This window comes from Ictalurus furcatus, chromosome 26 (genome assembly GCF_023375685.1).
Source record: "Ictalurus furcatus strain D&B chromosome 26, Billie_1.0, whole genome shotgun sequence".
Classification (NCBI taxonomy): Eukaryota; Metazoa; Chordata; class Actinopteri; order Siluriformes; family Ictaluridae; genus Ictalurus; species Ictalurus furcatus.
Window position 1 is genome coordinate 7,863,132 of NC_071280.1, and position 26,427 is coordinate 7,889,558.

A 26,427-nucleotide genomic window follows, 5' to 3' on the forward strand; every position below is an offset into this window, starting at 1 on the left:
TGTTCTCTGTCTGTTCATTTAATTTTCTGCACTAAATAACACTACCTGGACAAAAAGGACAACTATGTAAGAATGCTGTTTATAGACTTTAGTTCAGCATTCAACACATTCATCCCACATAAACTGATACCAAAGCTAAACCTTCTGGGTTTGAACACCTCCCTCTGCAACTGATTCTGGACTTTTTCACTGGGAGACCCCAGTCCGCCAGGATCGGCAACTCCACCTCCAGCACCACCACACTGAACAGCGCCCCCCCAGGGCTGTGTGCTCAGTCCACTTCTGTTTACTCACAACTGTGCTGCAAAGTCAGCTTACAGAGAGGAGGCGAACCAGATAATAATCTATCTCTTAATGTTAATAAGACTAAAGAGATGATTGCTGACTTCAGGAAGACCTGAGCAGACCACTCACCACTGCACATCAGTTGAACATTCAGTACTTCTGGTATTTTGTGATTTTGCGATATTAGAAAATAATGTCAAATCAAGCAAACTCTGCAATATCAGAATCAGAATCAATATTCAATCTTCAGAATCAATATTCAGAGGAGCTTGCAATTTTTCAAAATTACCGTAGATTTTTCGTAGATTTGGGCCAAGACGCATCATTTTACTTCATCACAATGCACATTCAGCCAAAGCCCTCTTCGATTCACGTGCGTTGAACATAAGTACAGTTAAAAAGTCTCATTTACCAACAAACATCACTGCGAAAGACAGTGCAAATAATTCACAATAAGCAATTGTGATTTCGCCAATTCAAAAACAACAAAAGCACAAAAATGTCCGTAAGTTGCATCACAAATTTAAAAAAAAAAACCGCAACAAAATCAAGCATTTGTGGCCACAACAATCACAAAAAAATAAATAAAACTCAGCGAAATCCTGTACGGACTGAATAACTGTGCAGAGAGTCAAAAGCTCTAAGTTTCTTGGTGTGCACATGACAGAGGACCTCTCCTGGACTCTCAACACTACCTGTCTAGCCAAGAAGGCCCAGCACTTCCTCCACTTCCTACAGAGGCTGAAGAAAGCCTCTCACCACCTTCTACTGAGGGATGACAGAGAGCGTCCTGACCTGCTGTTTCACTATGTGGTACGGAAACTGCACAGCCTCTGACCGCAATACCCTACAGCGAATTGTGAGAACAGCTGAAAGATCATCCATTCAAGTCCCCACCATCGATACCTCATACAACAACTGCTGCATCTGCAAAGCCATCACTATTAAAGATGCCCCCGTCACCCCTCTTATGGACTCTTCACCCTCCTGCCATCTGGCAGAACGTACAGGTGCATCCATGCTACCACCAGAAGACACCACTGCCTCTTCCCTGAGGCAGTCAGATTACTCAACACGCTGCTGCCTCCCAACGCTCACCTGGGTTAGTCAAACACCCAACCCAGTATGACTCAAAAACATTGCACACCTGCACCTTACAAAGCTGCATCAATTGCTTTTATTATGGAACTCATTTTTGCTGCCAATATTGCTGCTACATTCCAAACCAGTTTTCAGTTTACAGCCCACATTCTGTGTATTTATTGTCCCGTGTTTTAATTGCCCTGTGTATCTATTGTTCCGTTCTGTTTATTTATTGTCCTGCACTCATCTCACACTGTTGTGTAGGGCACTTTAAGCAGTCTTGCAGACTGTTCTGTTTTGCACCATGGTCCTGGAGAAATGACATTTTGTTCTGATGTATACTAGCTATATAGAGGACTGACCATAAAAACACTTGATTTGAACTTAATAAGTATAAAAGGTCGGGAAGACGAAAATCAGTGTACATAAAGTGGGACAAAGAAAGCAATACCAAAAGAAAACAGAAGCACCTAATTGCCCTCAGATTTTGCTTGCTGGTAGAGGGTGAGGTGACTTAACCTGGCCATAAAGTAAACATGAAAAGACATATTGTTGCACATTAGCATGCAGGGTCACCAATATTTTTGATTTAGCAACTGCTAAGGGTGTCCCATGGCCAATGTGTTAGATCCTCTTGGTGAGTCTGTCCCAGAGGAATGGATTAAACAAGCAATTTGGTGTTATATTATGTTATGAGTGAGAATTCACCCTGTGTTTCATTCCAACTGAACTGAAATATAAGCAACCAAGTTGAATTGGTGGAAGAAAAAAGAACAGCACGGTGGAAAAACTCATCACTCACTATAGTGCATCAAACTGCCTCCAGAAGCGACATCAGCAAATAACTGTACGTGGGGAGCTTCATTGGGTTTCCATGGCTGAGCAGCCTTGATCACAAGCCTAAGATCACAGTGTGCAATGCCAAGTTTTGGCTGGTGTGATATAAAACATGCTGTCACTGGACCCTTTAGTAGTGGAATTGTGTTCTCTGGCGTGATGAATCACATTTCACTATCTGGTAGTCTGATTGATGAATCTGGGTTTGGCAGATGCCAGGAGAGCGCTACCTACTGGAATGCATGGGGCCAACAGTAATGTTTAGTGGAGGATGGATAATGGCCTGGGGCTGTTTTCAGAGTTTGGTTCCCTTAGTTCCAGTGAAGGGTAATGTTAATCCTACCCGATACAAAGACATTTTATGCTTCAAACTTTGTTTTAGCAGATTGGAGAAGGCACTTACCGCTTCCAGCATTACTATGCCCCTGTGCACAAATCAAGGCCCATAAATACAATGTTTGTTTTTGTGAGTTTGGTGTTAAGGAACTCCAGTGTCCTGTACAGAGCCCTTCATCCAGGAAGTCACAAAAGAGCCAAGGACAACATCAAAGGACCTGCATTCCTCTCTTGCATCAATAAAGGTCACTGTTCATGACTCCACTATCAGAAAGACACTGGGCACAAATGGCATCCATGGAAGAGTGGTGAGGTGAAAACCACTGCTAACCCAGAAGAACATTAAGACTCATCTGAATTTTGCCAAAATGCATCTTGATGATCCTCAAACCTTTTGGGAGAATGTCCTGTGGACTGATGAGTCGAAAATGGAACTGTTTGGAAGACAGGAGTCCTGTTATAGCTGGCGTAAACCAAACACGTCCTAGTCCTAGAAGTAAGTGAAAGACTGATCTCCAGTTATCGGAAGAGTTTGGTTGCAGTTATTGCTGCTAAAAGTGGCACAACCAGATTTTAAGTTTAAGGGGTTAATTAGTTTTTCACATGGGTGATAGGTGCTGGATAACTTTTTTTTTTTTGCTTCAGATAAATAAGTAAAAAAAACGGTATTATGTGTTTACTCAGCTTGCATTTGTTTTATGTTGTATTTTGTTTGAAAATCAAACTATTTAGTATGAGATGTACACAAAAACAGAAGAAATCAGGATGGGGCAAATACTTTTTCACAGCAATGTCTTACCTGTAATTAAAAATCAGCAATGAGAATCAGATTGATGCAACATGTGATCACTTTGCTCTCTGCACACACATATTCAGTTCTACTTCACACATTGCATTGTTCACTCACTAATCACAGGATGTTATTTGGTGCAAGTTTCCTGTAGCACGGTTTATGCAAGGTACTCTCTTAGGCTAAGACACAATGGGCAATTCTGCCTCACCTTTATTGCTTTCTCCTTCAGTGTTGCTCTTCACATACAGTATCTGATGCAAACGTGAAAACATGGAATTACCTCCAGATGGAAATATCAGTTGCTATGGTAAAAATGGGTCTCTATAAGGACGGCAAACCTGTTCTTCAGCTCACACCACTTCCTGATGTAGACACACCTACTGTATATACACAAATGTGTGCACATTAGCAGAATATCTATATTTTTAAATTCAGGGTTTATGGTTGAAATTTGTTTCTAAGATATATAAATAGTGGCGGACAAGGACAATTCAAAACATTACTGACTACTGACATTTTAAAACGAGGTAATGTTTTTGGTCTTGATTAATGCTGTCATTGGTTTAATTGACTTTTATTTGCTTAAGATTAAGTTGATTTCAATTTAATCGTTTAATCTTATACTGAATATTAAGGAAGCCATCCCATTTTCTTTATACTACGGGCCAGAAAGAAGAACCTTGATTAAGCTCTGGTTGAAAAGGAAAAAATAGATCCTACTTATGTCCTGCCTGCAAGAAAGGTGTGTACAATTGCAATGCAAAGAATCCATTGTATTCATTGTATATTTGCTGCTTAACTTTTCTTATTTTCAGGCTTTACAGTCCATAGTGGAGGCCAAATATAAAAAGGCCATTGAGGATAATGCACAACTTCATGAGTGTCAGCAATGAGCCTCACTGCAGATATGTGGTCCTTTGGCAGCAACAAAAACGGTGTGCTTTGGGAGCTGGTATAGTCTTAAAAGCCCAGCCGGCAGACAATTTATCTGCTGTAAAAGACTCACTCTTGGAGGAGTTGAGCATTTGGGACAAAGTCACTTGTATTTTGGCTAATGCTGGTCCAAACAAGGTAGGTTGTTGCTGAAAAGCTACAGCTCAAGCATGCTGTCTGTGTAGCCCACAGCCTGCAATGAATAGTAAAAGAGAATTCAGATATGTTGGGGGCAGTTTTTGAATTTCAACTAACCTATCTGCCTAACCATCTAAACTTTCTTGCCATACCCCCAAATAAATAAATAAACATCCATCATACATGAAACTCAACATTTCTGAAATTCTCAAGGTGTTGACTGAAAAATGTTTAGCATGGCTCATGCTTGTGTCTGACTGAAAACCATTTTGATGATGATAATGACATGTTTTTTAATTTTAGACACCATTTTGAGCACCATTTTGAGCACCATTTTGAGTGGTTGTGGCTCAGGTGGTAGAGCGGGTTATCCACTAATCGTAGGGTTGGCGGTTCGATCCCCGGCCCACGTGACTCCACATACCGAAGTGTCCTTGGGCAAGACACTGAACCCCAAGTTGCTCACGATGGCAAGCTAGTGCCTTGCATGGCAGATCTGCTACTATGAGTGTGTGAGTGTGTGTGTGAATGAGAACCAGTGTAAAACACTTTGGAACCACTAAGGTTAAAAAAGCATTATATAAATGCAGACTATTTACCATTTTGGGTATTGGAGACTCATTTTATTGCTTTATACCTTTAATTTCATCCTCAATAACATGTTGTTTAAAATGTCATTTTTATTGTGGGGACTATTGTGTAAATGTGACTAGATATTAAGATTTTGGCCTAAGTAACATTCAGTTGCAGTAAATGCTTTTATTAAAGACTAGTCGAGACCAAAAACTGTTCCAAAACACTAGACATAATCAAGGTGGAGGAACAGGCATGAGGTCAGGCGATGAACAAACAGGATACCAGCGATGAAGACAAAAATCACAATCGACGTAAACAATCCAGAATCATAAACCATGAACTGCAATCAGAATAAAGGTTTGGTATATCAGTTGAGAAAACAGAGCTGAGCATGTGAGCTGGTGAGTCAGTGTAATCCAGTGACTGTGAAAGTGATGTTGATTGTAGTGTGTGGGTATTGTAGTCCAAGGAGTCCATGTTTGTAGTTCATGGTGCATTCTGGGATATGGAGTTTGATGCCTATTCCGGTGTAGACATGACACATTCAACAGTATAATTTGATTTTAATGCAATAAACAGGGTTTAGAAAATCTCCAAAGTTTTTCAAATCCATACCCAATCTTTTCTAAATTTCAGTACGAACTGATTAAATAAAAATCACAGTAAAATACAACACTAAAAGGTAAGTGAAATTTTATCATTTATTTCTTGCAGTAGCAGCATAACAGAGGATTTAAAAAACAAGCATCAACATCAATCTCTGAAATGATTTGAACACAGTAGATTAAGTAAAAATCTCTGCATAATTAGTACGTAATGTTCCCAGTCTACCTTTATTCCCCTGCTTCTTAAGATGTTCCACAAAAACACAATTTAATGCACATAAAATCCATCAATGCACAATTTGAATAAAATTGCGGGGTGTTTCATGCATCTGTTTCCCGTTTCTGTTCCCGTTCGATGCTTATCACACTCCTTCATGTAATGAAGTAAAGTAAGAAGTGTTCTTTCAATCAAGCCCTTCCACTTGTAGGGAAAATAGATCTGTTTATACAGGAAGCACTACAAATGCAAAGTACATACCAGCAATAAAGATGCTTCACTGTAAATTTAATGAATCAGTCTCATTCAATTATTTAGTCTCATTAGGGAATAATTAGTCTCACTGAATATCCACTTTTTGGTTTAGAATTATAATTAGAAATTAAAAGGAGAACTTTTCAAATAAGTCAGAATTATTAAAAGCTTAATTTTACCTGAGAGCAATCATAATCAATGACTTCTAAAGGCTTAGAAGTCTCTGAACAGCTTCTTGCAAGATCAAAGTAATAACCAAGACAAGACAATAAAATGTTCAATAAAATCTCATTTATTTAATTACGGACAAATAGAAAAATACCATTTAACTACTAAAAATAAATTCTAATTCGAGGGACAGACAAAAGGGAAATGAGTTACATGTAAACGAGAGAGAGAGAGAGAGAGAGAGAGAGAGAGAGAGAGACACATTGTATTTGTGTGTGTGTGTTCATGCTGAGCTTTTGAAATTTAATTACCACATTAGACACGTGGCCACCCCTCCTGGTATGTGGAACAGGAGAACAGTAGAAAAAAGGGATGTGAAAGAATCCACACCCACCGGAATCGCAACAATAATAACCAATGTTCTTGTAACAAAATAAATACCATATGGAATAATGTTACATATGTAATTTGGAGCTTACAGTATACTCCCTCTGTAAAACATTGATCACTGACTGAGCAACCATGTCAGTAAGCAGAATGAGATCATATACAGAGATAAGAGAGAGAGATAAGAGAGAGATGAAAGAATGAGACAATTGAACAGAATGCTGATTTCTACAATTTGCAACTTCAAATGACTCAACATGGTACAATTTTGAAGAAACAATACTAAACACTATCTTTTCCTGCCCAGATGTACAGTTTTACTTGAGAACTATTAGTTTGTCATCAACGCAAGAGAAATGTGGCTCGAGCCTCTGAAGCATGTTTGTACACTCTGAATGAACACAGATGCAGCTTTGTTCTAACACAGTTTACAGATTGCTTGTCTTTGACCCATCATGGATGCACTCCTGGTCAAGTTAACGTGGTTCTATAACTCATGGAAATCCGACCATCCAACAACGTTGAAAACCACCTAACTGAGGATGCATGGTACATACACACTGCAAGGGCTTAGTAACACAAGTTTTGACTTTCATTCATCAAGCCAGAAGCTTGATAAGTGAAATGGTGCTTTAAAGCAGCTCCATTACAAAGGTACACTAGAATTGGCAAATGTTTGTGGACAGTTGACCATAACACCCATATGTGAGTCTTCCCCAAACTGTTGCCACAAGGTTGGAAGCAGACAATTGTATAGGATGTCTTTATATTCTGTAACATCAAGATTTCTCTTCAGTGGAACTAAGGGGTTAGAACCCGTTCTAGTGTGACAATGCCCCTGTGCACAAAGCGAGCTCCATGAAGACATGGTTTGTCAGGGTTGGATTGGAAGAACTCGAGTGGCCTGCACAGAGCCCTGACCTCAACCCCACTGAACATCTTTGGGATGAATTGGAAAGTCATCTTTTCGGCAGGCATCCTCATCCAAGCTCTTGTGGTTGAATCGGGATGTCCTCCCAGTCGTGGTCCAAAATCAAGGGGAAAGTCTTCTCAAAAGAGTGGAGGCTGTTATAGCAGAAAAGTGGGGAACAATCCAATATTAGTACCTGGACTTGGAATGGGATTTTCATTTCTCAGATGTAATTTAGAGGCATTTTAATGTTATAACATGTTTATTTAACTTATTTATTTCATTGATTTAGTGAGAGGCTCAGACTGGCCTAAGAACAAATGGGATGGCCAGTGGGGCAGCATCACTACAAACTAATGTGTCCTCACTGAGTGCTGATGAATACAGGTGAGTGTCTAGATGTGCTGTAACCTTTTAATGACGCCACATTGGAACATTCTGAAGAAAAATAGGGCTTTAAAGTTATCCCACTCCTTAAAATGGCTGAGCACGCTATACAACAGTGAGTAAAAGCACGATAACTGCTTGCCAGCTGGGACAAAATCCGACCAGAATGCTCAGATAAAAGCTATTCCACAGAAGTAGAAGGGTATCGTGGTGATGATGATAAAAAGCATCTCAGCGACGCTTTTACTGCCCATTTAAAGAAACATTATCACTGTCCATGTGACGCACACCATTCTTCAATGCATTTCATCTTACTGCCATGATTACAATTATTATCTATAAAAGCAGCACAACGTATGTGCAACTAATAGCATTAAAATTAGAACCGGAGTGGACATATATCACCAGCTTGGGCACATGGGACAAGCAGATTATTTTATTTAATTACTTATGCTGATTAATTATCAACATATCATTTTTTTCATTCACAGTTATCTGGCAGACAAGCAGCTCTCTTGATATAACCATCACTAGCCTTTTTAATATTCATTTTCCAACAACCAAAGAAAACAATTTCTACTCTGTTTTCACTTTTGCAACGGAAACCAATTTCGCTGGAAATGTTTGTTCAAAATAAGGTGTGATACCATGCTAGGTGTGAGGGAATGGAAGAAAGCATGAGAAACAGCAGTGGGGTGTTTATTCAAATTTTTCTCCATATGCATTTTGGCACGACACTCTCATCAAAAAATAAAAACAAAAAAGTGCTTAAACTAAATAGCATGCACAAGGGCTTGACAAGGTGCCTTCAGGGAAACTCTCAGTAGCTCAGCTCCAAATTGGCTCTCTTTTTTCAACTTTTCAGCAGCTCACTGAAAAACAAAGTGTAAATAGATCATCATTTCCCACACATCTCAACACGATCTGGCTGCCACACACAGCTGGTGTATTGCGTCATATTTCCTCACCTTGATACTGTAGCAAATGCTAATCTTTTTTTTTTTTTTTTGGCCACCTGCTGCACTACACATGCACCAAAGACATGGTCTTGCTGTTGGTAGGAACTATTTTTACTAGCCATTTTTCATAGCTTGAACAGATGCCAGACAATCTTTCTAGAATCAAGAATATGAAGGGATGTGAAAAAAGGAAGCAGTGACAATACTCAGCAAAATACAGGACAACATAGCACAAAACCTGTCATATACTGTAACGCTAATGCTACCAATTGGGGAGTCTGTCATTAAAGCAAAAAAGGGACATTCCAAATACTAAGAACTTCTGAAATTCATGTCAATATTTTTTAAGATTCTACTTGTTTCTAAGACTAGATTCTAAGACTCTAGTTGTTGCTGATAATATCATTTTCTAAAGAAAACCTTTGTGTTAAATTGAAAACGAATGCCAAACAGAAGCATTTTCACTAGTTCTCTCAGACGTTCTCAGACCCCTTACTTACTTTGAGTTCGTATTGGTCTGCAGGAGTCGGTGATTCATTTGAAATTAACTTATTCTGCATATGTATGTAGGAAAGTCCCTGTACTGCTTCTATTGTGCTATCCATGGAGAAGGAAATGTACAATAAAGAAACTGTACAGTCTAAAATATATGTTCACTTATGCGAGGTATATTTATTTTTCTTTTTTTAACAAACAAGCACTAAAATAATTTTTAAATAAAATAAGGCAGGAATTATTTAAGGAATATGGTGAAAAGCAATAATTATCCCCCAGTACAAAATGAGGATTCAAGTTACAGTTACAGTCAGTTACATGTTGAAACATGCTCGAGCTTAGTTTGCTATCAGAAGTATCTTACATTTTCTCCCCATGCTCTCTGAACACATGCTCAGTGACTCAATGGCCTAGGTCTTCCTTAAGTATTAAAAAGACCTATCTAGGTCTTCGTGTAAACTCTGTGTTACAAAAATTGTATCTACGTAATGGCTATTTAAATGGACCTATTATTCCATTGAGTGGTTAGGAGGCCTTTACAAAAATAGCCCAGTGTTTCCCTCTGTTCCAGTTCAGTCTTGTCCAGGTAAATCATTATTTACAGTGTACATATACTCCTTGAATGCACAATGACTTTGTGAAGTCTTTATTAAATGCTTCATTCCTCAGTCGTTTTATTTCCAACTGCCTCTCACTCAGCCGTTGAATGATGTATGGGTAGGTGATTATCTGGTGGGTGAAAATTATCCTAATAAGTTGCAGTATTGTTTACTGAACTCAAGCCAGGGCGATTACAGGTTAAACAAGCATGAATCACTGAGCAATTAGCAATATTCAGTTCAATGTAAATAAAGACTGACATTTTGTTATTGATTAACTTGTGTATGGTTGTTATAATAGGTTCTTTTTGTGAATCTGCAAGCTTGTCACTGGAACTTTTTAGGCTTATGTATATATATGTATTGCAACAAAATCAGACAGTGAAAGAGAAAGCAGGGATACCATTACAAAATTTGTAAAATGTAAGGTTATTACTTAAACTAATCTAAAAATATTTCAGGTTCTTCATAATATCTAAAATATCTTATAATTCTATATTTCCACCGCTTAGAAAAAATACCTCAGAGATATCATATGAATTACTGCAGCCCCTGATTTGTAGAACCATTAAGAAAATCACTTGAAAATTCACTTGAGTATTTAAACTTCAGGGCCTAATTAATACTGTTTTAAGACATCCTTGTGGTTTTCCCCTCACCATTTCCACTCATCACCATCTATAAATATTAAAATTAAGATTAGATTTGAGCATTATACCTTTTATTATGACTTTATTGATATTATAATACATTTTTGTGATTTGCTTTCACAGTCATGAGACCGCAACAAAAGCAAGTAACTATGAGCCTCATGGGTAATAAAAAATGAGTCACACCTTAGGCAGCATTTACCGGTGGTGGTAGCTCAGTGGTTAAGATGCTGGACTTCTGATCAGAGCAGTCATGAGTTCAAATCCCAGCACCACCAATTTGCCACTGATGGGCCCTTAACCAACTGCTCAATTGTATAAATGTAAGTTGCTCTGTATAAGGGTATCTCCCAAATGCTACAAATTTACTGATTTTATCACAGTTGTCTCTGTTCAATTAACCAAAAAGTATCTACACACTAGCCCTTATACTATATAAAATCTAATTATTTAGTTTATTCTGGGTCCCTCATCTATCTAAATCCATCCATCTTCTATACCGCTTATAAATTTTCAGGGTCAGGGGGAAACCTGGAGCCTATCCCAGGGAGCATCGGACACAAGGCGGGGTACACCCTGGACAGGGTGCCAATCCATCGCAGGGCACAATCACATACACATTCACACACCCGTTCATACACTATGGACACTTTGTACATGACAATCAGCCTACCATGCATGTCTTTGGCCTGGGGGAGGAAACCGGAGTACCCAGAGGAAACCCCCGCAGCACGGGGAGAACATGCAAACTCCGCACACACAGGGCCAAGGTGGGAATTGAATCCCCGACCCTGGAGGTGTGAGGCGAACGTGCTAGCCACTAAGCCACCGTGTGCCCTATCTATCTAAATAAAGATTTTAACAGATTATTCACCTGAGGCTCACTACATAATGATTAATACCACTTATTAATTACCACTATACCAAGATTGTTCCACAACCAGAATCTGTTAATGAACCCATGAATTAAACTTAATTTGTGAGGCTTAGGTACTGATTTCCTTAAAATACAGTTCAAGACAAATAACATCAAGAAATTTGTTGAATTTCCAACATGGGGTTAATTGACAAGTGCTAGGCCCAAATAACCATGTTTTGGTGTGCTTATAGGGATAGAAATATTTAACTCCAGCATTGCATAGTTCAAAGGAAATCACCTTTAAAAACACACACACACAGACAGAGAGAGAGAGAAAGAGAGAGAGAGAGAGAGAACTCTGTGTGTGTGTCTGTCCTCCCTCAGTGTCTAACTCTCACCAAACCGGTTTTTCTCATCTCCGCATGTTTGTGAACATGAAAATACACTTCCTGTTTCTGCCTCATTTTCAGTGTTCACATTCAAAAACTACCTGTATGTAAATTACAATGTTGAGGATACACATAGAAAAAGAGCAAACATAATGTTGTATATCAAAATTTTTAGAACCTGTTAAAAAGGAAGAGTATATATACATATTTTCCCCTTGTGGAAACCTTAGCTCAGGTGCTAACCTCTCCACACCTGACGACATGAACAAGATGAGACTGGATTAGTGGGCGGGGCTTCGGCGGCTCTTATTCCAGCCACTAAACAGAAGCGCGCTCACTTGAGGCAGTTTCTACTGTATGAGCTTTTCTTTTCTCCCCAAAGAAAGGGTTTATTTCATTTCAATGCAGACATGATTCTAACTATTTATTCGCTTATTGCGGGTAAGTAAAATTTCTAGAATTTTATGATCTTGTTATTAACATCCCAGGCCAGAAACATGAGCTGTAGATTAGTCTTCTAAATGAGGTGTTGTCACTCAGGATCCGTCTGAACAGCAGTTTGTAATTCCAGAATACCTGTAATCCCATGTTTATTTCTTTCTGTGAACTGTGTTAGTTTAGAGATAAACTGTAGATTAAATGATTCCCTCATCCTTAAAGCAGATAACACATGTAACATCATATGAATATATTTCACGTCCTTGTTTCCCCCCCCCCAAATATTTCGTGTATAATAATAATCACGTTCATTAAAAAAAAAAAATCTGAAAACCATTATAGAGAATAATCTAATTGTTTTTTTTTCTTTTGTTTGAAGAAATGTTTTCCCAGGTTAATTGCATGCAAGTGATTTTTTTTTTTTTTTTTTTTTTAAAGCATATCCTCCGTTATAAAATTGTGAATATTGATTAATTTCCGAGAGTGGAAAACAAGTTTAGTTAAAGTCATAAATAAATCTAGGATGCTTTGCCGTTAGATAATACAAGTGGTCTCGTGAAAGAATTCTAGCTGAATGGCGGAAGTCACGAGCCAACGCCTTGTGTTCACGAGCTTCATTTGTTTATGACGGTTTCCTTTTGTTTTGCTATACTTGTCCATTTAATTCTCCGTCAGGAATGAGAGATAGTCCTTTCGAGTTTTGTGTAAAAGCTGATTAGGTTTAATCTTGACTAAGTGGTGGAGTTTGGTTGATGCTTAATTATCTTTAACTAGAAAAAGGCCAAACATACCACCCAATTATACTAAACTGTGGGCAAACAACGCCACCAATGGTCAAGTTTTAACATCTGGTAGTATGCAGGGGTTCCCAAATTCTTCTTCTTTTTTTTAATGAAACAAATTATTACAAATATCACTATAAAAATGAAATTTGTGTGCTGCTTCTCATGAAATCTTACTTGGAGTCGTATTCAATTATAGTCCTCTTTTTTAACACCGACTCACTGTACAGTTGTTGGAGCTCAGCAATAAATAAACATCCCCCCCCCCATTGATCTACTGTACCTCTGCTCGATGTTTAACAGCATTGAGTGTCTCCGACTCGGTGGAACAACAGAAAATAAACCCAAAAGTATGGAGAAACGTTTATTGAATGTGCCTTTACAAACATAAGTCAATAAGGAGGAAAAGCTGAAAATACTGTAAAAACAAAGTACCACAATGTCTCTACGTGCACTGAAAAGACATTGCCATTATGTTTGCTATATGAACAAATGTTCCAGTAATCCCTCGGTGATTCAGTGGTGCTTGAAAGTTTGTGAACCCTTTAGAATGTTCTAAATTTTTGCATAAATATGACCTAAAACCCAGTTAAACAAATGAGACAAAAATATTATACTTGGTCATTTATTTATTGCGGAAAATGATCCAATATTAAGTCCAGCCGGGGCAATGTGTGTGCGGAGTTTGCATGTTCTCCCCGTGCTGCGGGGGTTTCCTCTGGGTACTCCAGTTTCCTCCCCCAGTCCAAAGACATGCATGGTAGGCTGATTGGCATGTCCAAAGTGTTCGTAGTGTATGAATGGGTGTGTGAGTGTGTATGTGATTGTGCCCTGCGATGGACTGGCACCCTGTCCAGGGTGTACCCCGCCTTGTGCCCGATGTTTCCTGGGATAGGCTCCAGGTTTCCCCGCGACCCTGAAAATTTATAAGCAGTATAGAAAATGGATGGATGGATCCAATATTTCTTATCTGTGAGTGGCAAAAGTATGTGAATCTTTGCTTTCAGTATCTGGTTTGACCCCCTTGTGCAGCAATAACTGCAACTTAATGTTTCCGGTAACTCTTGATCAGTTCTGCACATCGGCTTGGAGGAATTTTAGCCCGTTCCTCAGTACAGAACAGCTGCAACTCAGGGATGTTGGTGGGTTTCCTCACATGAACTGCTTGCTTCAGCTCGTTCCATAACATTTCTATTGGATTAAGGTCAGGACTTTGACTTGGCCATTCCAAAGCATTATTCTTCTTTAAGCGTTCTTTTGGTAGAACGAATTGTGTGATTAGGGCCATTGTCTTGCTGCATGACCCTATTTCTCTTCAGTTCACAGTTCCGATACTATCAGAGATTCAGTTCACAGAGAGATGTCCTGACATTTTCCTTTTAGAATTCGCTGATATAATTCAGAATTCATTGTTCCATCACTGATGGAAAGTTGTCCTGCTCCAAATGCAGCGAAACAGGCCCAAACCATGATACTAACACCTCCATGTTTTCCAGATGGGATAAGATTCATATGCTGGAAGACAATGTTTTCCTTTCTCCAAACGTAACGCTTCTCATTTAAACCAAAAAATTCACTTTTCATCTCATCTATCCACAGAACATTTCCAATAGCCTTCTGGCTTGTCTACATGATTGGTGCTGTCTGCAGATTGCTAACAATGTTTTGTGAGCAGTCGTTTCCTCCTTGCAACCCCGTCATGCACACCATTGTTGTTCAGTGTTCTCCTGATGGTGGACTCATAAACATTAATATCGGCTAATGTGAGATGCCTTTAGTTGCTTAGAAGTTAATCTGGATTCCTTTGTGACCTCATAGACTATTACGTCTTGCCCTTGGAGTGATTTTTGATGGTCCTCACTCCTGGGGAGGGTAACAATGGTCTTGAATTTCCTCCATTAGTTCATGATCTGCCTCACTGTGGATTGGTGGAGTCCAAACACTTTAGAGATGGTTTTGTAACTTTTTCCAGCCTGATGAGCTTCAACGGGTCTTTTTCTGAGGTCCTCAGAAATCGTCTTTGTTCATGCCATGATACACTTCCACAAATGTGTGTTGTGAAATCAGATTTTGATAGATCCCTGTTCTTTAAATAAAACACAGCGCTCACTTACACCTGATTGCCATACCATTGATGGAAATCACCTGACTCTAATTTGAAGGTGAAATTAAGTGCTAATCCTAGATGTTCACATACTTTTGCCACTCACAGATATGTAATGTTGGAGTCATTTGCTTAATAAATAAATGACAAAGTATAATATTTTCACCTCATTTAACTGGGTTCTCTTTATTTACTTTTAGGACTTTTTAGGCTGTTTTTAGGTCATTTTTATATATATATATATATATATATATATATAAAATTTATTTATTTCTGCTTTCAATAATACTAACTTTCAAGCACCACTGTACATCTGGATTAAAATTTTGTGGGCTCAAACAAAGTCTTGTCAAACCCCCGAAAAATTACTATCTGCACTTCATGCTTTTGACTACCAGATGTCACTAATGTGCGCTGTGTTTTAAAAGCGGTGTGTAATGAACTCTTTCGAAACATTTGGGAGGGAAAGCATTGTTGCTTCAGCAAACTTTATTTTGCCATCACTCAAATACATAGTTTAATCCAAGTTTTTGCACAGTACTACCAATTTATTATAATAAGCATACTATTGACAATTTCACATGGGCTACTATTAAATATGGCAGTATGTGGGTCTGTAGCTTCCGTCACTTGCTCATGTGTAGCAGGTAAGAAACGGGTAGACATATGTACATGTAATATGTAGATATGGGTTCTGCTATGTGCTGCGATACGTCTGCGTGTCCGCCTTCTTGCAAAGGGAAGGTAGGAAGCAGTACCAGTATGGGTTTATGGAGGAACGATCTAACCTGATAACATCTGCTGTAACAATTTATGGTTGTTACAAATGGCATAAATTTGTACACGGCTGTAGGAATCCATAGTGTCGATACAAGTCAACTAGTTGCTGGAGACTTTTCAGACAGAAATGAGTATGAATTGCAAAGACAGTTTTTCAGTCTACTAGTTATAATTTTTTATTGACTAATAATTAATCAAATTAAATATGAAGGTATTGTCATTCACAAAGAGTCTCTGCAATAATGAATATATATATTAAGTTTGTAAAGCATTTAAAAAGTGTAGGTTTCAAGCATAATTGTACAATTTCTCATGTAACTTCTCAGGTAAACATGACGGACATGGCTTCAAAATGAGCCTAGATAATGGTACTGAATTCGCAAATAAATGTCTGTCTAATCCTGCCAACTAAGCACTGTCAAACATTACGAATAGCTAAGAAATTGCACAAAACCAGTAAATTTCAGCTATAGCTTGACCAACCCTCTACCTTTACTACTACAGTGCATCTGGAAAGTATTCACAGCACTTCACTTTTTCCACATTTTTTTGTGTTACAGCCTTTTTCCAAAATGGATTAAATTCATTATTTTCCTCAAAATTCTACAAGCAACACCCCATAATGACAACGTGAAAGAAGTTTGTTTGAATTCTTTGCAAATGTATTAAAAATAAAAAAACAAAAAAAGCACATTTACATAGGTATTCACAACATTTGCTCAGTGCTTTTTTGAAGCACCTTTGGCACCAATTACAGCCTCAAGTGTTTTTGAGTATGATGCTACAAGCTTGGCACGCCTATTTTTGGGCAGTTTCTCCCATTCTTCTTTGCAGGATCTCTCAAGCTCCATCAGGTTGGATGGGGAGCGTCGGTGCACAGCCATTTTCAGATCTCTCCAGAGATGTTCATTTGGGTTCAAGTCTGGGCTCTGGCTGGGCCACTCAAGGAAAATTCACAGTTGTCCTGTAGCCACTCGTTTGTTATCTTGGCTGTGTGCTTAGGGTCGTTGTCCTGTTGGAAGATGAACCTTCGCTCCAGTCTGAGGTCCAGAGCGCTCTGGAGCAGGTTTTCATCAAGGATGTCTCTGTACATTGCTGCATTCATCTTTCCCTCAATCCTGACTAGTCTCCCAGTTCCTGCCGCTGAAAAACATACCCACAGCATTATGCTGCCGCCACCATGCTTCACTGTAGGGATGGTCTTGGCCAGGTGATGAGTGGTGCCTGGTTTCCTCCAGAAATGATGCTTGCTATTCAGGCCAAAGATTTCAATCTTTGGTCTGAGAGTCCTTCAGGTGCCTTTTGGCAAACTCCAGGTGGGCTGTCATGTGCCTTTTACTGAGGAGTGGCTTCTATCTGGCCACTCTACCATACAGGCCTGATTGATGGAGTTCTGCAGAGATGGTTGTTCTTCTGGAAGGTTCTTCTCTCTCCACAGAGACACGCTGGAGCTCTGTCAGAGTGACCATCGGGTTCTTGGTCACCTCCCTGACTAAGGCTCTTCTCCCCCGATTGCTCGGTTTGGCCGGGTGGCCTGCTCTAGGAAGAGTCCTGCTGGTTCCAGACTTCTTCCATTTACGGATGATGGAGGCCACTGTGCTCGTTGGGACCTTCAATACTGCAGAAATGTTTCTGTACCCTTCCCCAGATCTGTGCCTCGATACAATCCTGTCTCGGAGGTCTACAGACAATTCCTTGGACTTCATGGGTTGGTTTGTGCTCTGACATGCATTGTTAACTGTGGGACCTTATATAGACAGGTGTGTGCCTTTCCAAATCATGTCCAATCAACTGAATTTACCACAGGTGGACTCCAGTCGAGTTGTAGAAACATCTCAAGCATGATCAGTGGAAACAGGATGCACCTGAGCTCAATTTTGAGTGTTATGGCAAAGGCTGTAAATACTTATGTAAATGTGCTTTTTTTGTTTTGTTTTGTTTTTAAAAAAAAAAAAAATTTGCAAAGATTTCAAACAAACTTCTTTCACGTTGTCATTATGGGGTATTGTTTGTAGAATTTTCAGGAAAATAATGAATTTAATCCATTTTGGAATAAGGCTGTAACATAACAAAATGTGGGGAAAAATTAAGCGCTGTGAATACTTTCCGGATGCACTGTACATAAAGTCTCTTAAAATGAGAAGGCATATACTCGGAGTTTTCATGCATGGAAAGGTTAGGGGTTTTTTTTCTTCTTCTTTTGATGTGTCTGAGATCATGGTCTCTAAATACTGCAATTTGATTAAAGTTTTGGACAAAATCATAGTTGAGGAACTCTGAGAGGTTGATCTTTTTTGTTCCACCAGTCACATTTCTGTCTTAGCCAGTGCTTTATTACTTTGAATCATGCCGTTTACCTTGAGGTTGGGTTAACAGTTACCATCCAGTGTTGCACCAAAAATGATTCAGTTAAGAGCTTTAACAAATTCAAACACACCAAAAAGAAACCTTTAAGTGTTTTTCATTCCAGGTTGCAGGTAGCTGCCTACCAGGGAAAAAAAAAACTAGAAACTATTAGCTATGTTGTTTACACTGCTATGTTTGAGATAACAATAATGGAAATGTATTTTTTTCCCTCTGCAGTGATCCACCTGACCTCATCTTTAACTGTTGACATCCCACTCCCATCTTATGAATTTGCCCGTGGGGGCAACGGCACTATACCATGCAACTTCAAACCCCAACAACCAGACAACCCATCAATCATCATCTCATGGACTGCACATCCAGATAATCCTGCAGATTCTGATGTAATGAACTCACTGCAGCAAATTTGCTTCTTATGCTGCTTCAGCACCTTCCTTTTCACCTTCCTTATATTTCTTCTGAATTGTTTTAATGATTGTAAGCAAGGTATGAAATGGCCTGCTGGAACTCCTGGTGTGTGTATTGTTAAGAGAAGCTGTAATTCCAGCACTTCATTCAAACTACATTTATAGATATAACATACAGCGTATGTTTACATGTCACTAGATTTAGAGTTTACATGTCACTAAATCTAGTTTTAAGTCCAGCAAACTATAACCTTCCTGAACATGTCTTAAATAATGAAAAACCTAAAGCTGTGTAATGCTTGCACGGTATAAACACATGCTCTGCTATAAACTATTATCATGAAATGGTTTATGATTTTGTTTGTGCTAAATTCTTTGGTCTTATAGATTGACATCCTCACATATTACCACTTCTCAAGTGCAGCGGATAATCTGGACGTCAATGATGGATATACTAACCGAGCTTCACTTCAGGTAGACATTGTTAAAGGATGGGCGAACTTGATACTCAGTTCTCTAACATCGAAGGACAGTAGAGGGTATCAGTGCGATGTTAAAATTCCTAAGGACACCCAAGGAAAACAATCAGATACCACTACTGTTGTGGTTTTGGGTAAGTATAGGAGCTGGTAATATCTAGTGCTAACAGTTAATAGTATGCAAACTAATGATAATAATTCAAAATCCTTAATTTCCCCCACTTCATTGAAGAAATATTCAGACGTTAATGTTTTACTTGATGGGGCTGGGACTCTTCAGAACCTGTTGGAGCAGCTTAGATGCAAACAAACATTTCAGCTTGTTGGATGATTTGAAGTTGGAGTCATTTTGTAGTCAAAATTCTTGTGTGTAAACTTTTCATAAAAGATCAAATTCACAGACAGCTGAGGGAATGAAATGAGTGATGAGAATAAAGGCTGAAAGGTAGAAGTTATTTTTACTCACTTATGTCAATAAAAATATTTAATAATGCATATAATGGTAACAGTAATAAGGAAGCACCAATCTTTCATCAGCTGATGCATTTATTTACAGCTATATGCAGACGGATCGGCCAGTCCTCCTTTATGTGGTGGCATTTCTTAAAGAATTGAATGATTTTCATTTAGTCTTGGCTTGCTTTCATTATTTTTCATATTCTTTAGTTAATGCCAGAAATATAAAATGTCTGGTTTTCACAAAATGTTCTTGAACTTGGAATTCTTAGTCCCTGACCTAGCGAAGTAAGTCGCTCTGGATAAAGGTGTCTGCTAAATGTTTAAAATGCAATAAATATGAGCAATTTAAACTCAACAGAATATGCCTTATCTTTTCTCCACTGACTCCATCCTCCCTGACTGCTGAAGACTGCAACGTTTTATGATGGGAAGATTGAAAAAAATCTGCCAGCCCTTCACTCCTACCCCAACTCTTACAATACCCACTCAGGATTCCCCTTCTCCTTTACCGGCACAATTTTCTAATCAGCAACTACTGACCAGTATCGCTTCTTTTTTTTCTAAAATTCTTGAATGCACTTCCTACAATCAACTGTGAGTCTCTCATTGAACGACCTCCAACCAGTCTGGCTTCAAAGCGGCACATTCCACAGAGATTGCTCTTTTGGCTTTCACTTAGAAGCTACATGCTGATAGATCAACCAAACTGTCATCAATCCTCATCCTCCTCGACTTTTCAGCAGCGTTTGACACGGTCAACCACAAGACTCTCTTGTCCATACTCAGGAGTCTTGGAATTCGTGGTGCAGTATGGCAGTGGTTTGCATCCTACCTGGAAGGTCGCTCATACCAGGTGATGTGGAGGGTATCCATATCTGCTCCCCACAGAATCTCATCTGGTATCCCACAAGGCTCAGTACTTGTCCTCTTCTGTTCTCCCTCTATACTTGAGCTCTTGGTGAGGTCATATCCTCACATAGATTCTTATACCACTGCTATGTGGATGACGTGCAACTCATCCTCTCCTCCCCTCCCTGAGACCCTCCTTGTTTCTGCTCAGATCTCAGCATGAATGGCAGCTCATCAGCTGAAATGAAATCCCAGCAAAATTGAACTGCTGTTCATCCCCATGTCAGGATCTTGTGATCTCCCTGGATAACTCTCTGATCTCGCCTTCAGTTACTGAACACAACCTTGGCGTAACCATGGACAATCAACTGTCCTTTTCCTCTCGCGTTGCTAATCTGACACGATCATGTCGATTTCTCCTTTGTCCATTTCTATCTTTACAGGCCACTCAGGTGCTTATTCGGCCATTTTACCTCTGCGCCTGATCCAAAATGCAGCTGCACTACTGGATTTCCACAACACCCCATTGCTACGCTCCCTCCACTGGCTTCCTGTAGCTTCCTGGATCAGCTTTAAAACACCTGATGCTTGCCTAAAACGGACCTGCGCCCACCTACCTCAAATCACTTATCACACCCTGCACTGCACCACGTGCCCTCCAATCCTTGAGCCCTGCTTGACTGGTCTCACCATCTCTACAAGGAAGACATGCATAAAGATTCTTAGGTGGTGGAATGAACTTCCTCTAGATGTCCAAACAGCTGAGTTTTCAAACAACACCTAATAAAGACCTACCTCTTCCTAAAGTACTTAAATTAGCATAATAACAATTTTTTTTAATAATTTTTTTTTTTGTGCTTTTTCTTTTACTATATTACCCATTAGTTTTTAGTCTGATATTTTTAGTCTGTGATATAGTGAACCATTATCAGGATGTATTTATTGATAGACTTCAAACACTTAAGAGCATACAAAGGTTTATTCAAAATGTTTACACATGGGTTTTAATAATTTTAGTCAGTTGATTGTAACCTTCATATAATAATATACCATAATATACCATACCATAATACCATAATATCAGAAATATTCAGATATCTGAATATCAGAAATATTTAGATTCCTCAGAAATACTCAGAATAATCTAAAATACTAGATGAATTTGACTATATTTAAGATATTTTCACTTGTTAACTTTTATAAATGTTTTTTACTGTGCAGGTAATCAGGAGACCAAGAAGGAGATATGGGTGGTTGCAGTTAATGTGTCCACTCTTAGAAAATTGGGTTTTTCAATGGTTCTTTAAAGATATGCTGGATAGTTAAGGGTGCTTGGCTTCCAAAAAATAGTTTGGACCCCTTCTGATGGGAAACCACTTTGTAGGGTATCATCGTTATAGACTGCAGCAGGAGAGCTGTACAATCAGTGTGTTGGGTAAAAATCCCACATAACGTTATTCAGTAACCTGTAGATGTGCAACTAATTTGCAGTGCAGTAATTCTGATAGATCTTCTCCTGTTAAACAGTGGCTCCTTCCAAACCCATCTGCGCTGTTCAGGGAAAAGCAGAGTTTTACCAGAACATCAACCTGACCTGTCGTTCAGAGGAGGGCATGCCAGCACCGGCGTACAAATGGCAAAGCTATGATGTCAATAATAATCCCCGTCAGAATCCACCCAAGGCCACTGATGGTACGTGTACTTGGTCTTCATCTTGTGTCTTTGCATGGGAATTATATTGAACTCCAGTTACAGTGGTGCTTGAAAGTTTGTGATATTCTACATAAACATGACCTAAAACATAAAATTTTAACAAATCCTGAAAGTAGACAAAGAGAACACAATTAAACAAATGAGACAAAAATATAATACTTGGTAACTTACTTTTTGAGGATAATGATCCAATATTACATCTGTGGGGGGGGTGTATGTGAACCCTTTCTTTCAGTATCTGGTGTGACCTCCTTGTGCAGTAATAACTGCAACTAAACGTTTCTTGTAACTGTTGATCAGTCCTGTACATTGGTTTGGAGGAATTTTAGCCCGTTCCTCAGTACAGAACAGCTTCAACTCTGGGATGTTGGTGGGTTTCCTCACATGAACTGCTTGCTTCAGGTCCTTCCACAACATTTCTATTGGATTAAAGTCAGGACTTTGACTTGGCCATTGCAAATCATTAACTCTATTCTTCTTTAAACATTCTTTGGTAGAACGACTTGTGTGATTAGAGTCATTGTCTTGCTGCATGGCCCACTTTCTCTTGAGATTCAGTTCATGGACAGAAGTTCTGATATTTTTCTTTAGAATTCGCTGATGTAATTCAGAATCCATTGTTCCATAAATGATTGCAAGCTGGCCTGGCCCAGATGCAGGAAAACAGGCCCAAACCATGATACTACCACCAGCAGGTTTTAAAGATGGGATAAGGTTCTTATACTGGAATTTAGTGTTTTCTCAAACATAACGCTTCTAATTTAAACCAAAAATTCTATTCTGTTCTCATCCGTCCATAAAACTTTTTTCCCAATAACCTTCGGGCTTGTCCACTGATCTTTTACCCAATGCAGACAGCACCAGTGTTTGAATTGGACAGCAGTGGTTTTCTACTTGCAACCCTGCCATGCACACCATTTGTTGTTCAGTGTTCTCCTGTTGGTGGACCCATGAACATTAACATTAGCCAATGTGAGAGAGGCCTTTAGTTGCTTAGAAGTTACCCTGGGTTCCTTTGTGACCTCACAGACTATTACCCATCTTGTTCTTGGAGTGATCTTTGTTGGTAGATCACTCCTGGGGAGAATAATAATGGTCTTAAATTTCCTCCATTTGTACACAATCTGACTATGCACTGGTGGAGTCCAAACTCTTTAGAGATGGTTTTGTAAACTTTTCCAACCTGATGCGCATCAACAACTCTCTTTCTGAGGTCCTCAGAAATCTCCTTTATTCATGTCATGATACACTTCCATGAACCTAAATAAAACAGGGCACTCACACCTGATTGTCATCCCATTGATTGAAAACACCTGACTCTTGTTTCACCTTAAATTTACTGCTAATCTTAGAGGATCACGTACTTTTGCCACTCACAGATATGTGATATTGGATCATTTTCCTTAATAAATAAATGACAAAGTATAATATCTTTGTCTCATTTAATTGGATTCTCTTTGCCTACCTTTTACGTCCTTATGTTTTACGTCATTTTTATGCAGAAATATAGACGTCACAGAATTTCAAGCACCACTGTATTTATTTGGAAACATTGCCTTCTGCTCTTTCCATTCTATTACCATAACTTTTTTGTATGTCTCTCTTTAGTGAATGGAGTTTTGTCACTTTACAATATTTCCTCGGAGACCAGTGGTTATTATATCTGCACGTCTACCAATAAAATTGGCAGTGCATCCTGTAATCTGACTTTGGCCGTCATGCCATGCAAGTATTTTTTTTAAAAAACTGTGTATCATGCTTAAATGTTGATCCTTTTTTTTCTATCTCAGTTTTTTGACTTCCTTTTTTTTTTTTTTTTTTTCTTCTTCACTGTTTTGTGCTGTTCTCTCCCTCAGACTCCATGAACATTGGATCCACAGCAGGAATAATTGGAGGCTGTCTAGTTGTTCTCCTCCTCCTGATCGTCGTCATTGTCTGCTGCTGCCGCCGATGCCGGAAAAAGGACATGTCTGAGGAGTACGCCATAGGGTATGTTATTACATAATTGTGAGAACTGGTGTGTCAAGCAACGTAACACCTAAGCAAGAGCTGTTGTAATTGAGAATTACTATTGGGTAGATTTTTGGCTGGGAAAAAATGTTCAGCATCAATATTAATGTGGCTATAAAACATGTAGTCTTGGGTAATTTAAAAAAATCTTTTAATTGATCTGCTGCCTTTTTGTCTTGCTTTGACTGCTGGTGTAATGTACATTTTCTTTGTTGTGTTGATGTTCAAGATGCTCAGCAGACAAATTGGGAATAAACAATGCTCAATTTATTATAAACAGATCAGCAGAGGATGGCGAGTACACAGATAAAGAGCCACAGGAACTTGAAGCGCACCAAGACAAACGTCTCAAGAGCAAAGCTGACGGAAACGACGAACACGATGATCGCTATGATGACCGGCTAGACCGTGATGATCGACAGGGGCGGCCAGTTAACCGTCAATATGATGCTGATCGTTATGATGACCGTCGAAGTGACTACGACGACGGACGAAGTGACCGTTATGATGACAGACGAAGTGACCGTTATGATGACAGACGAAGTGACCGCTATGATGACCGCCGAAATGACTATGATGACAGACGAAGTGATCGATATGATGACCGCCGAGACCGTTATGGCCACCCTGATGACCGCAGTAGATCTCCAAATGTTCCCGCTAATAAGCCAACTAGAGGCTAAGTAGGCCTGCAAGATCTGTTTTTTAAATACATTTTTAAACTGAATTTATCTGAAATTGACAAAAGGAGGTTATTTTATTTTATTTTTTTGTTCTGAACATTGCTTGGCTAACTTTCAAACCTTTAATTGCATGATGATATTAAATGTTAAATATTTTATGAACTAGGTGTAATCTATGGGCTTTTGGGTAGTGGTTAACTATTGTGGAATCTGTAAGGCAGAGTATTTTAATGTGGAAATGTTTGAAACCTGAAAGAAGTGTTCAATAAGTACACCTTCACAACGGCTTCCTGGACCACAGATGCTTTCGGACAAAAATCCCAGTCTTTATTCTATTCTGGACTTCTCTCTTCTAGTAAATAGCACTGATATTTTAAAGGTTTTTCTCTTAGTTGTTTTATCAAATGTGGTGGTGGTGTTGTGTTGTGTGTTTTGTTTTTTTTTTTATTTTTTTTTTATAAATAAAGCTGTATACATTAGAACAGTGGTTCTCAAACTTTTTCAGAATTGTGTAGGGTGCATCCCTTTTGTGGGCTCCCCTAGAGTTGTTGAATTTTTGCAATTTCACCCCCCCGAACGATAGGCTCTCTGTGTAAACTTTCTCAGCTCAGAGACTACATCCTCTATCTAAAAACCTATCCATTTAAAGTAGTCTTAGGCTTTATCAGCATGTGGCTAACAGTATATTACATGCAGTACATATCTCCTTGTAGCTCATGCCTGGTTTCCCACTAAAGCTAAGCAGTTTGAAGCAGGTTGAGCCTGCCCAGTACCTGGATGGGAGACCTCCTGGGGAAAAGTAAGGTTGCTGCTGGAAGTGGTATTAGTGAGGCCAAAAGGTGGAGCTCACCCTGTGGTCTGTGTGGGGCCTAATGCCCCAGTATAGCGACGGGGACACTATGTAATATAAAAACAGCACCGTCTTTCAGATGAAACGTTAAACTGAGGTCCTGACTCTGCACGTTAAAAATGTGATTTCCCAGGACACTTAATGTAAAAGAGTAGGGGTATGTCCTGGCAAAATTCCCCCATTAGCCCTTCTAATATTCCCCATCTCTGAATTGGCTACATCACTCTCTCCTGTCCTCTAATAGCTGGTGTATGGTGGGTGTTCTGTCGCACTATGGCTGCTGTTGCATCATCTAGAGGGATGCTACACACTAGTGGGGGTAGAGGAGGAGATCCCCCCCCCAATACCATGTGAAGTGTTTTGAGTGACTAGAAAAGCGCTATGTAACTAACATTAGTATGTCAACAGATGTCTCTGTTTGGTTTATGTCTTAGTGTGCTGTGTATAATTTATTTAATTTATTAATATTACTCATGGGGGCATGGTGGCTTAAACGTTAGTGCATTTACCTCACAGCTCCAGGCTAGAGGGCTTGATTCCCACCGTCGCCCTGTCTGTATGTTCTCCCCATGCTTTGGGGGTTTCCTCTGGGTACTCCGGTTCCCCCACCAGTCCAAAGACATGCGTTATAGGCTGATTGGCATG

General features: G+C 39.2%; 1 protein-coding gene across 1 annotated transcript; it reads left to right on the forward strand.

Annotated features, from left to right (window-relative positions):
- Positions 1-12,173: 12,173 nt before the first annotated feature.
- Positions 12,174-25,411, forward strand: LOC128602201 (cell surface A33 antigen). The gene is made up of 7 exons (XM_053615853.1): positions 12,174-12,302; positions 18,549-18,715; positions 19,127-19,352; positions 22,054-22,218; positions 23,848-23,964; positions 24,096-24,228; positions 24,530-25,411. The coding sequence occupies exons 1-7, from the start codon at positions 12,272-12,274 to the stop codon at positions 24,930-24,932; spliced, it is 1,242 nt and encodes a 413-aa protein (XP_053471828.1). The 5' UTR covers positions 12,174-12,271; the 3' UTR covers positions 24,933-25,411.
- Positions 25,412-26,427: the final 1,016 nt, after the last annotated feature.